At 42.3% G+C, this 14,291-nt stretch overlaps 1 protein-coding gene across 1 annotated transcript in view; it reads right to left on the minus strand.

Annotated features, from left to right (window-relative positions):
• The window catches only part of LOC146805481 (interleukin-1 receptor type 2-like), a 90,213-nt gene that overhangs the window by 48,142 nt on the left and 27,780 nt on the right, over positions 1-14,291 (minus strand). Inside the window, exon 5 of the mRNA XM_085622743.1 lies at positions 11,335-11,509. Coding sequence (XP_085478869.1) covers positions 11,335-11,509 — 175 coding nt within the window. The remainder of the gene's footprint in view (positions 1-11,334; positions 11,510-14,291) is intronic.

Consider the following 14,291-nt stretch of genomic DNA (forward strand, 5'->3'; position numbering starts at 1 on the left):
TTACAAGTTCTTGTAAATCTGGGGATACGTCAAAAACCCATGGGAGTAGCGTGGGAAAACCCACACAAGGCCCATGGAACGCCTACCTAGGGCAGGGCAAAGTAACGCAGCACTTTGCACTGTGTTGCGTTACTCCAAATTTTTGGAGCCACTCAGAGCCATGCAAAGTGTCTTTGTGTGGCTTCAAAACCTGTATTAAGGTTTCTGTCACTCTTGCACCACTTTGCATGGTGCAAGAGCGACGCAAATGACCTCAGAAATAGGCCGCACAGCCTTTTACACACTGGAACATTTGATTTTGGTAAACATCAATCCTAAATAAGCCTGTTCCGCCTAACCATCAGTCTGAACTTTGTCATGTAGCTTTCAACTTGAATGAGATTTAAAAGGCCGACTAATACAACCTGGTGAGAAAAAAAGATATTGTTTATTTTTCAGCTTCCTGTTGCTAGTTCCTGTTTTTTTCTGCTTTCCTTCCTCCTACCCCCCGCTAAAGCGTTCTTTTTGTAATGGGGGTTCCCAGTACACTGACCACCCATCTTTTTCACCGTGCATTTTTAGGGAAGTTTTTAGTCTATGTGACATTTTTTTTAAAAGGGACTTTACTTATTTTGTTGGATGAAATGAAATTAGTTAAGTTGTTTTTAGTCAGCATATGGTAGATTCTTGTGCAAACTAATCCTCCATGCGACATTGCCGCATGCCACCTTCCCTCTTAAACAGGGATCCCTGGGGAATGCAAAGTAGATGTACTCACTAGAAATATACTATAACAAGCATTTGCAATGCAATAGGTCTCGCATTTGCAAGAGTTTAAGCCATTGGCATTGTAATGAAAATACCTTTTATTTATGTGTTTTCAAAACCACCACATATATAAAAAGCATTGCAATTTCTAATGCATAGAGTTCAAACTCTCGCAAATGCGAGACCACCTTCACAGTGGCCGCACCCCTTTCTTTAGATGCTGCTACCAGAACTCTTGCTACTCTTCTCGATCCTTGGGTCCAATAACCTTAAAACCTGAAAAATACCTATGCACAGTTAAAACATATTTTTTCAAAGAAATAAAGTTCTGCTTTACTATTGCAACTGACATGCTTATTTCTGGAAGAATTTGCCACTAGGTGCAAGTTTCTTTTTGGGCGCCATAAGTCAAAGGAGCTTCCTGGGAATTGGAGGGTACACAGAATAATCACTGCTGTGAAATTAAATGAACACTTGTTCACTATGGGGAGAGAGCGGGTGACTACTTTCCCCCTAAGAAGTTGCCAGACCAGTGCACCCAATCAAAAGACTTTCACTCACACATCTAACTAGATGTACGGCATGGGCATCTAGGCATATTAAGGTCTGTTGTTCATCCTACATTACCAAAGGCCCTTACACCAGCAGAAACCCCCATCCTGCGGATCCGGGAGTATATTTATCAACATTTAAAGCAATGCAACGCAGTCAGACAACTTGCTGCATTGCGTTGCGTGAAATGGAGACAGCAGAAATGCACCATACCTACAAAGATATGGTGTATTTCTTCTGTCTCCGGGCGCTGGCACACTTGTGGCAGTCTAGCGCCAATGCAGGCACCCTTGCACCATGCTGCAAGGGTGCCTGCGTTACAAGTGGGATTGTTTGTGCATAAAGGGACGCTTTTCTTCACAAAAACAATCCTTCAAGGCATTTTCCTCTTTCTATGTGTGCGACAGAATGCCCCCGCTACCCCGTGCACTAGCAAATGCTAGCACCACATTCTGTTATTGATGATAACGGTTCGGTTATGAACGGACGTAAAACTCCATACCATTCTATTGTTGGCCTCTCTCTGGAAACTGGCAAAGGAGTGCCAGATTGCTTCCAATTATTGTAGTGGAAATTGAAGGAAATAGTGTGGAACGGGAGTTTGAGTAATAATTATAGAACAGACGATGCAGCACGGAAAAGGGCTGTGGCACTGGAATTTTACAGTGCGGTGTAAGGCACTGTTCCGAAGAAAGGAGCAGTGGAAAGAATCATAAAGCAAGTCATTAGCAGAATGATTACAAATTATTCAACCCCCAATACAATTGTTAACAAAACATTGATTCTTTTGTTTGTAGGCTGAAGAGACACCGAAAAACGCTGGCTGCCCCCACTGGTTTTGTGGAAACAGCAGATGATACTTCAAAAACAGACATTCCACATTGTGAACTCAGGAACAAAACCCAAAACTGTCCAGAGCACAAAAAGAAGAAAACACCTAAGTTGTAACAATGAAAATTGTAATCATGTTTTACAAAGTATGTGAACTGACCTTTAAAAAAGAGACAGTCGCAGTCAAAGACGATTCAATTTATGGAGCTAATAGAGTAAATGAACCAGCGATCTAACCGCGTCCCTTGACTATCTACACCGCTCCTCAGCTTGAACTGGTCTAATAAATACACCAGAAGTACAATATTTAGCGCTGTAAACAAACATGTGCTTCTGCAATATTTACAAACGTTTGGCTCTTGATAAAGACATTGACTACCTGGGGACTAGGGCTTTGCCAGCAGCCCTTATGCATCCCAGCATGCCCATAACTTTGCTTTCGGTGCTAAAGATTTTTAAGTGTGGAGCACAACACTTTATAAGATGTATGCAGGTAGAAACGTCACAACAATTTCACATCCAAGTAGACAGCCACTTAATGTGAGAACAGTTGCTCGACAACAGTGCAAGAGCGCAACTCACCCTGTCAGCTAGGAACAACAAAGGCGCTCGTGTACACACTCAACTCGCAGGGCAGTACAAGATTGAGGGCCACTCTCCGAGCCGGCCTTTCTCGATGACAAGTCATCGAACGCGGCGTAATCGAAAACACTCATCGAAATCTCCACCTGCACAAACCCCTGGAGATAGATATACGGGTCTTCACAGTTGGCTCTGTCTGCACGAGGCTACGATTGCGGAAGCCGTATTCACCAAACACGCATTCCTGGCTGGTGTCTAAGACAGAGTGTCCTGGTGTCGCTCATGAAGGGCCTGGGCAGCAGGTGGCCTCGCGCCAAGCTGCAGCGGTAGATGTGGGTGGATTCCTCACAGCAGTGAATTCCAGTGACTGGATCCCACCTCAGAGAAGGCTAAAACCTTACCACGCACGCTGCAGGTTTTGTACCTCTCTACTGTGCTTTAAAAAGTCAGTATCAATTTCTGGAAAAGTATGCATGTTTTGTTATGTTTTTCATCACAGTTCCAGTTTATAGCACAAACGTGGGTTGATTACATTAAGTTAGGCACATTTCGCAGCACGCTCAGGGCCTTCCCGGTTACAGAAATGTAAAACCATTAATAAAGGCAATTCCCTGTTTTTTATGTCTGGAACTATGCCTACAGGGGCATTCCGAGCAGCAACACAGATACTTTGCGTCCTTCTCAAACACCATGGGATAACAAGCAAGGATAACGGCAACAAAGCGGGCTCATGGAGGAAGCGGAGCTTTAGGTCTGCTTGGTGGGGGGGGACAGAAACACACGAGAGCGACAAAGCGAGTTTAAACAGCGACGCAGTGGGTGGGGATTGAGAGAATGCTGGGAGCCTGGGTTAAAGTGAAAGCGGGAGCCCGTGTTATTGAAAGCGGCACCCATATGCTGTCTACAGTAACAGAAACTCATTAATAAAAATAGTGCCCACAGACTAAAGAAGGTGTACAGTGTAACAGCCGAAGTAAAGGGGCCAGTCACCATGAGAGGTGACAAATGAAGACAAGGTGGTACTAAGGAGGGACTAGCAAGCCTCTTTATGAATCAGACGCCAGCATTTAGGAAGGACACTGACACAAGCCAGTGACAAACATGGGTGAAGAGTGGGCGGAGCTTCTCTTCCATACTCCACTACAGCAGTCTCGCTGAATAGCGCATGTGCGCTTACTCAGGCTTGACCTAAAAAGGTAAGTAGAATTCCACGATTGTCCACCAGTAAATCTATTTCACTGATGTTAGTTTGATACATCTTGTAAAGAGTAAGGATGTACATTATTCAATTTGAAAAGCTTTTATTCGGTCAAATAGATCAACCATATAAGCAATACATTCATAAAACAATCTGATTAAAACAAAATGAAATGTAAAAACAGTGGGATTGAAAATATAAAAGTATCAAAGTACATAAACATGATGAGACAAGTACAAAAGTTCAAATGCATAAGTCACAAAGAGCCCCTAACATTTTACTTGGACATGGGCAGTCCTGATTCAAAGTGCAAATGCATAATATACCGAAAAGAAGCTTACAGTCAATAATCGATGATCAAAGATTTCCTAGTACTAATAGCTTTCATAAGAAATATGGCTAAATAGAAACACAAATGTGGATCATCCAGTCTAAAAAGCAACTCCATGGCATTTTTAATAGATCTGGTGTTGTAATATAAAAAGAAAGGTTTTAGATAAAATTTTCTAAGATGAGTATAAAAGGTACAGAAAAGTAGCATGTGGCAACAGCTTAGGTGGGAGACTCCGTCACATGGGCATGGGTGGGTAGAACTCTGTTTCGTGACTGGGAAGTTGACGAGATGATGTATAGTACCCAGTCTTAAACGTGTCAACACGAAACGGTGTGATGCTCTAGTCACAACTGACAAGTAACTTTGAAAAGCCTGTTTAAGATCCATTTGCAGATAAAAAACAAGAGTTGGTTGAGTCTTGATAGCATGGGATCTAGCCTCTATTTTATTAGCCAGCATAACTGTTTTTATCTCAGTTCTAGCAACAGAAACTGTACACTCTGGGTCCAATTGGATATCACAGTTGAATAAAAACTTAAACCAGTGGATATTATAATTAAGCCAGGGTATTTTTAAACAGTTTTCCAATTTAAGGCTGTCCCGTATTATAGATTGTGTAAGCAATGTCTCCTCTTTTGACCATATAGATTTCCATAATAGGAGATGGCGTATTGGAACCAGGTCTGAAATATATTTAATGCCCACCTCCCTATGGATCATTTCAGTAGAGGCAGATAAAGGGGCACACAGTAGACGTTTTAAAAATGAATTTTCAATTTGTTGTAATTTATTACCTTGGCAGTGGCCCCAAACACCTGCCCCGTAAAGTGATGCAGTGACATATCGTGTCTCGTAAATTGTCAACATGTCTCTGATGCATCGATTGCCTAGTTTGACAGCAAATCTAAAAATGCCATTAATGTTTCTCAACATCTTGGAACAGGCATTATCCTGTTCTTGGACCCATGACCTATTTCCTGCGAACGTGATGCCTAAATAACGGAATGTTTTAACCGTCTGAACCTTGGAGCCTTCGATGTAATAAGTGCTGGATGTTATAGGGTTCCTGCCACAGGCCATTACAAAAGTTTTCAATTTGTTAATTAAAAGTTTCCTTTTGGCAATAAAAGCAGTAAAATTATCCATAAGACGTTGTAAACCAATGGGAGTACAGGAGAGTAAAACCGCGTCATCCGCATATAAAAGAATTGGGACGGGCATACCATCAACCCTTGGGGCATCCGACTCGAATAATTTCAGGGCTGCGTCTGCTTCGTTAATAAACAAAGAAAAAAGCAATGGGGCCAGAACGCAGCCCTGTCGGATGCCTCTTCTAACCTTAAAAGAGGGAGTATATTCACCTAGAAGCCCATACCGCACCTTGCTTGACAGATTTCCATATAATGTTGCTAGGAAATAGATTATCTCCTTAGGGGCACCCATGTCTAGCAATAATGGCCATAAAATGTAATGGTCTACCAAATCAAAGGCGCTGCTAAGGTCAGCAAAACATAAATATACATTTCCTTCCCTAGCAAGGGTATACTTGCCAATCAAGTGGTCCAAATTGACACACTGCTCTAGTGTGCCAACTCCCTTTCTAAATCCATATTGTACTGGAGTAAGAACTACCTTCTCTTGAACCCAAGCTTCTAGTCTCGATAACATGACCCTACTCATGATCTTAATAGACGAGTCAAGTAGAGATATTGGGCGGTAATTACAAACATCGGTTTTGACTCCTTTCTTATGTATGGGTACTATAATGGATTGGCCCCATGACAAAGGGAGTTGGGTCTCCACGGCGGCATTAAAAACTCTTGTTAAAAAGGGGGACCATAGAACAATTTCATTCTTATAAAAATCTATGGGGACCCCGTCGGGTCCTGGTGCCTTACCCCCCTTACTGCTAATTATACCATCGGTAACTTCTTCTATGCTAATTGATAAGGGAATGATTGGCCATTCATCGAAGTACTGGTTGGATTGGATGGGTAATACAACTGTATTAATGGGGTTAAAAATATTAGAAAAATGGGTTACCCAAGCGTTGCAGTTAATATAGGAGTTAATTTCGGGAATATGGTCATCCTTCACGAAGGTGCTGTTTACAGTATCCCAGAACAATTTGCTATTTTTTGTGTCGGCTGCCAGGCTTAAATCTTTCCAGGCTATTTCTTGGAGTTCCGTTTTCCTAATTTCCTCATTTTTAGGGCTCTTAGCATATTCTGCACGCAAGGCCTTGATTATGTCCGAATTTCTAGGGTTACATCTCAAAGCTTGTTTGAGATTACTCAGGGCCTTCGTGCATCTGGTATCGAACCAGCCCGCCTTAGGTTTTGTATTTTTGCAGACTGGATTCATCAAAAGATTCTCCACAATGGTGTTTATCTTGGTGAAATTCTCTAGCATCAGTGCAGGATCAACCTCATCCCCTAGACAAACTTCAATTTCATTCTGACATTGGGTGACAACATCGTGCAAGATTTTAGATGGGTCCACAGCAGCCCATTTTATCCGGACACCATTTGGTCTAGTAGGGACAATGCATGAGCTTTGGGGTGCGCTGAAAATATGTTTTGGTCCCCAACATAGTAAATACACAGAAATGCTGTTATGATCACTTGTAGGTTGATCCATTATCCAGGGTAGGGAGAATAAATGTGCGCTATTACAGGAAATGATGATGTGATCTATATTGGACATTGCATTCTTACTTGTAAATGTGGGGCATTTCATATTGTGTTTGTCAGTAGCGCAATGTAACAGTTCTAAGTCCCATTTAGCCATAGTACCATTTAGAGCCGTACCATATTCGCAGTGGGGAAAATGCATATGGCAATCATCATCAGATTCCCCCCTCCTAGGGCCACAAGCTTTAGTTAAAGATAATGGACAAATTTGAACAAGATGTATCAAAAGGAAAGTGTGAATTTCCAGTAATGGTAAACTTCACACATGTGTAAGGAAAAATAGGCATTTCGAAGATTCCATGATCTAATCTAGCTTAATTTTAGTGGGCTGCTAAAATAAACCTTTGTTGAAATAGCCTTATCTGGTTATTATACACAGTAATAAGGGTGTATGTTATGAAAAGGTTGTCCATTCTCTATGTTGTTGCTTAAATCTCTAACAATTACAGTGGTAAGTCTTGAGTGTGGCTAAACTAACCCCTGCTCTTCTTCAATATTACAAATGCCCTTGCTGTTGTCCTTTCCTCTCTTCTGCTTCCTGTGATGGTGCTCTGCTTCTCCTCCGTCCACTCTAAACCTGCCCTTACATGTCCATGCCAGTCCCTCACACTTTCTCCTCTGCAATGATTTTAATCCATACCTCACTTCCTCTCCAATTCGGCCCTTTACGTCACAACGCTGCTCCCACAATCCTCCTCTACTGCTACTATTTCTAGCGCTGATTCTAACACTGTTGTGTAACAATAGTTACACAACAGTGAACCCACAACCTCCAGTCAGGGGTGGCTCCTCCACTAGGGCAGAGGAGCGTCGCCCCACTCCTTCCTCGCAGTGCGAGAAAGCCAAAACATAAAATGGTAATAACTTTAGTTATTACCATTTTGTTTGCTTCGCGCATTGCGGGCGGGTGGGTGGGTGGGGCTCCTCTGCTCTTTGAGCAGGGCAGGGGAGGAGTGCTTTGCCCACTCCTGAGTGCGCAAAGATTGTTTGGTCAGCCCTCTCAGGCCTCCCAAACCAGTCATGCGCACTCTGCGCTTCTCCATGCAGGCTGCATTACATGTGCAGCACACATGGAAATAGCAAAATGCCATGGCTTGTTTATGTACAAGAAGGTGTCCCTTCCTATGCATAAACAAACCTTTTTAAAAAATGCCACTTTGTAACTTTCGTGTGTGCTGCTTCATGCAGCACACATGAAAGTTACAAAATGGCATTTTAGGATTGTTTATGTGCAGGAAGAGAAACCCTCCTACACATCACCAATCCTCCCCTGCGCACAGACACCCTTGCACTCTGGTGCAAGGGTGCCTGCGTTGGTGCTAAGTTGTTAAACTGAATGCCATCGCAGGGGGGAACGCAAGGCTGCACCACATTCTTGTAAATATGGTGCGGCCTTGCATTTCCGAAGTGGCGGAGAGTGTCGTTAAGCCCAGGAGGCTAAAGACGCGCTTCACCACTTCATTGTACATATCCCCCTCAGTTTTACTTTCATTAAACTTCAATGTATTCCTCCTAAGCCAACTTGCCATCTCTTTTAGGCAAACATGTAGTCCTTCTATCTGGCTTTGGCTGTTATTGTCTAAGGATAGGATTAACTGGGTATAGTCCACGTAGTTAGCAAACGAAATCCTGTGAGATCTAATCAAAGTCAATAGGGGGCATAAATGTGCATTGAATATTACATGCTGAGATTTATACAGTAGCTATGTAGCTGTAGTCTATGAACATTTTCCCGAGACACATGTTTTCTAAGTCCTTTTGTGACAAAATTGAGAGTTTATTTTACTGATTCGTAACTCTGAAATTTTTCCCCTGAAATGGGCATTTCTACCAAAATAATTTGAGTTTTCCAACACACTTTGTGAGTGAATTTGGAAATTGGCTGCCCTTTCTAGTTTGGCCCACCTGGAGGTGCTAGTGATCCTTTTATTAGCAGATCTCTACATGTATTGTGTAACATCAACATAATAGTCATGTAGTCATGTTTTTTTATGTGAGAGCTGCGTAAATACTACAGGAATATCGTATACACAAAAAACTGTCTGCAAAAAGTTAACTTCTCCACTAAATGATTGCGTTATCCAACCATTCTCACATGATAAGCAGTGTGCGATCTTATGTGGGTGCTACTCCTTGCCCTATGGCTTTTACAGTAAAAAAAAAAGATTTTTAGTCTCGCTTACACATAACCCTAGGCGTAGAACTACGCTACGCTCGCGTAGTTTGCGCAACTACGCGCCACACAAATTGTACGTAGCACAGTGCAAAAACGCGTAGCGGGTATTTTTTGCTTGCCCGCAGTCCTCAACGTCAAGTTGGCGACCGCGAGCGAGCAAAATAACATCCCAGCGAGACTTTTTCCTCGTTCGCGATCAGCAATATCAAGATGCCGATCGCGAGCGTGGATAATAAACCTCCCGGCGAGATTCTCAACGCGGGGAGGTCAGGTTTCTCATTGCGAGTGGTCGCGTATGCTCGCGACCGCTCACGATGAGAAACTACCAGTCCGCGTTGAGAAAGCTGTCGCTCGAGTACAAATCTACTTGAGCGGCAGAAAACGACCGCTTGCGCTGTGCAAGATGCGGTTTGCAATGATTGCACAGTGCGGACATGCACTGGCACTGTGCAATCAGTGCGAACAGCATTTTGCACAGTGCACTACGCAGTTCGCGTAGCTCGCGTAGTGAGAAGTGCACTTCGCGTAGCTATACTTAGCGCTACTACGTAAACTACGCCCAGGGTTACTTACACAGCACATGAGCTGTGCTGTGAGACGTATTGTTCAGTGGGCTTACAACCGATCCAGAGCATACCACTTGTTTTCGTTGTCACTCTAATTTGCAATATTTTGATTGATTAACTCCTGTCGGCTTCCCTTCCTTTCTTGTGTTAGCTCCTCCTTGGATTAATAACCAAGTACATGTGTTCTTCCTCGTCTTTGTTCTTCCTCTTCTTGTTGCAACGCACAATTTTATTATTTTATAAGCGTTTCAGTATTATTCCTGAGCATGCAATGTGCTTTCCCACTTTTAACAACGACGTACATATTCTTATTTATGTTGTTTTCACCCTATCTGCCATCTCTATTGACGTTTTAGTTACTTACACCCACAACTGTACTTTACTAGTCGTTCCCTGGCAGTCATTCACGGGGGAACTTCACCAGAGCTGGTGGTGGATGAGTCACTACAGATACACGGCTGACCTGCTATTTATTATTCATCTCACAGTTAACTTTGCACCTTTTTGTAAGAGCTAGTAAAGGCAGAGTAATCCTCACCATTTAGGATTTTCACTATACAGGGAAGACATAATAGGGCAGATATAGAGCCAGATGTGGGAATGGTAAACCTGACATTTTCTGTAACTGTCTTCCTATGAATCAGGCCCCAAATATTCTCTTTATCTCTTGCCTCATTGTTTATTGTTGGTTTGTGAACTGTTGATGTGCTATTGTTTGAACAAGTAATTTGTTTTTATTGTACTTTCTCTGTTTTGCATGCTACCACATTCTCCCTTAACTAAGGGCACTTCGTTATTAGACATATAGGGCCTCATTTAGAGTTTGGGAGGAACTGGAAATCCTCCCATTTTGGAGGAAACTCTAAACACAGAGAACTATTTGCCAACTAAATATCCTCCATTTTTGGGACCGTATTGTGGCGCAAATCCAACAAGTGGATTGTATTCCCTAGACTTTCCTCCAGAAATTAGGGGATTTCCAGCCTTTGAGAACGATTCACAATTTAAGAGTTTGTAAAAAACGAATCCTTCTCGTACTCATAATTGGTTTTGCAAATCGGCCCTCCAAATGCCTTTTGTGTGTGGCCGCGAAATACATACCTGTCTATTAGTAAAAATTAAACAGAGGGAAAAATCACAAAGAACTGGGTTAGAGTCTCTGCAATGACGCTGAACATCCTGTGATTCTGGGCAAATCCCTTAATCTCCCCGTGCCTAACAAAAATGAATGAGTCCTCATGTAAAGCAACTGGTGCTATGTAAAGCGCTCTGATGCCCAATTCGGGTCAAGTTCGCGCTATATAAAACTCTGTAAAATAAATTCCCATTTTATATTTTTGGAGGTTCATTCACCAAGGAATTAAGAGTGTGTAAAACAGTACTAAAGGAGAACTATTTTACATACTCATGAATGCTTTTGTGAAGTGGCTCCTCGCATGACGCTGACCTTATTCACAATCCTTTCTTTTAGGACTCAATTTAATGGAAGTTTGAGAAGTCACACCTATGTCAAAAGTGAGTCACGCCTAATTTACAAGTACGTCACGCCTATTCATAGAAAAATAATTGCAAGAGGATGTAGCCACTGTACATCATTACTATGCACATTGTACAACATTACCTAAATTTAAAACCCATGATGAGAAGTTATTTACCAACAGTCTGAAGCAAAATGATCCTGGTGGCTCTGTACTCTTTCCCTGTGTGTTCAAAGGTCATTTCACACGTATAATATCCTTCATCTTCCGCAGACACATCTTCAATCTGGAGATATGTTGTGCCTTCAGTGTACTGGAATTTTGTACTCAGATTTGGCAAAACTGCGTTATCCTGTAAGAAAAAGAAAATCCAGTTTCAGCACATGAAGAATGCTCATACATCTTTAACTCTACCTATGTTTAAATTTGTGATGACGAATATTTTTCTTTTTGTGTTAATTGTAATTCCTGAACTAAACCACGGGAGCTCCACTTCTGACACTGAGTAAAATACACCCATATGAAATAGCCAATTAGGAAATATTGCAAGCCACGAGATTCATTTTTTAGCATGCGTGTAAATGTATTTATAGGTCTTCCTAATGGGTCATGCTTTTATTGCACAGCTAAGAACCCGTATTTCATCTCCTTCGTCTACCTCACCTCCCACTGCTTCAGGAACGCTTATTGACATATGTTTTCTTCATTTTTTTTATAGCAGCCAATGTGTCGTCCTTTTTGTTCCTCTCAGTCTATATGAGATACAGAGACAGGCAGTCAGGTATTTGTGTTTTTTTTTACTTTTGGGATGAATTGCAAGAGGCTTGTGTCGAGGGTGCTGGGGATGGTGAAGGACGGTTAGTATTTTTGGATTATATAAAGAGGTTAAAGACAGGATAGTGTTTAAGGCGGTGGGCCATGGTGAGAAGGACACCACACAGTGATTTTTAGACATTTGGGTGGGGGGAGGTGGCCAGAGTGCAGTGGGGTGGATGGCAGGAGACCAGATATCTATAGTTTCCGAAGAACAGCTTCTGGGAGGACCCTGGCGGAAGTGAGGCCATGTTGTGCATAGCACCCCAAGGCTCCTCTGAGCTGTTCATCTTTAGGAGCAGCGAGGTAGGGGAAGAAAGAAGAACATTTGGGGGCAACATACCGCATAAAATTGTTCACGGATATTGCCAAATATTTGTGAGGTTTTCTCCCTCAGTGTTCCAAGTGATGTCATTGGCAACTCACACTTCATTCTTGCTTTCTATCTTATGCCACCTGGAGTCCCTCGATAGAAAACAAGCCTGTTATTGGCAACTAACCATAGGTAATTCTATACGTAATATGATACCTTTAGGAGAAAACTTGATAACTGCCTGTCCTATCTATTCTACCCTGTAGTCTGAATTTTAAAACGAGTTCAAGGCAAGTTAGATGGTGGCCTTAGAAGTTAGGTATCTGATTGTCCCACCAGGTCCCTGTACCAGTGGACAGCCTCCAGAAATAAATCCTGCCATGAACTCCACTGTGGGATCAGCTCATGTTTCTGGGAGTCACCCAGTGAGAAGGTCGGGGGCCATTATTACAGATAGAAGCTGATGGGAGTGCTGTACTGAGTTTTGCAGCAGATGCCTGGAGTATCAGAAGGTAAAGTTACAGACAAGGTTGTGTTGATGCAGAGGGTCCCTTTCTACTGTGGTGTTTAGTGGTCAGGGACAATGCTAACTTTGCCTATAGTGGCAATGAATCTGCCAAAGTATGGGCACATAAGACCCTGAAACACAAATACAAAGCCCTTCACGACCTGGAACCTGCCTACATCAACCATCGACTGAACTTCCACAAACCCTCTAAACACCTGCACTCCTCTTTACTCGCCCTCACACACAACCCCTGCATCTGTTGCAGCCACAGCAGTGGACATTCCCTCTCCTACATCGCTGCCAAGACCTGGAACGCCCTTCCCCTCCTGCTCTGCACAGCCCCCTCACTGGCAGACTTCAGACAGAAACTCAATACCTGGCTCTTCGACTGAGATACAGCGCCCAGATACCCCCAGGGGTGACAGTGTTGTGCTTTACAAATGCTGTTTGGTTGATTGAGTGGCACTGAATGGTGACTGAAAAGAGAATGGGTCTCCACATCTCAGCTATATGGCCGAAGCTAAGTCGACTTGAACTCTTTCAGAACGTCAAATCATATTGTATCAGCTGTAAAGAATAATGTCATAATGTCACCTTCAGCCAGGATGACAACGTTAGACATCAATTTATAATAAGGACTTCCTCCTTGCCTATATCATGCCCATTCTTTGCAAGATGGACAAAGACGTCATTGCCAGGCATAGGGTGCACAGTGCACTGCTTTATATATGAACAACAATGGTCCATACCAGTTCCTTTTGGTGTAAATCATTCTTTTGTTTATTGAACAATAAGATGCATTTCAGCTTCATAGGACACAGACTGCTGGATTTACATTGTATTTACAATTCTGCTTTACTTCACCTATGTGTCACCCCATTATGTGAAACAGTTTTCAGTACTCTTGATCGAGTGCATGTGAGCTAACCCAATATGAGTTTATCCATAACAAACTGCATTCTAAAATAACTCAATTTATACACTAGGGGCCCGATTCACAGAAGTAATCTGAGACAAAATCCTAAACTTACTACTTTTGGTATTCACAGAAGGCATTTAGTAGTAGTAAAGTTAGCATTGTGTCTTAAATCTGTCTTAAGTCAAACTTAAGACGAAATCCTAACTTTACTACCACTAAATGCCTTCTGTGAATACCAAAAGTAGTAAGTTTAGGATTTTGTCTCAGATTAGTTATGTGAATCGTCCCCTAGGAATTGGTGATAATTACTATTCAACTTTAAAATCATCTTTCTTCACTGAGACAGTGGTGACTATTTGTGATGAACATGCTAAGAGATTGTCTGTGACAATCAGGAGAATAACTCTGAGAATTGCAACTGCCAAATGAGAAACAAATGAGAAACAATCCAGTGATACAATGAAGACAGCCAAGACTGATCAAGACTGAAACAGCATTGGGTGTTCCAGTATTACACCAGCTATGACAGGTACTACCTTGCAAGCACTATAATTGGAATCCTCGTGGGCGCTACACAGGGA

Source organism: Triturus cristatus, chromosome 8, assembly GCF_964204655.1.
Source record: "Triturus cristatus chromosome 8, aTriCri1.1, whole genome shotgun sequence".
Lineage (NCBI taxonomy): Eukaryota > Metazoa > Chordata > Amphibia > Caudata > Salamandridae > Triturus > Triturus cristatus.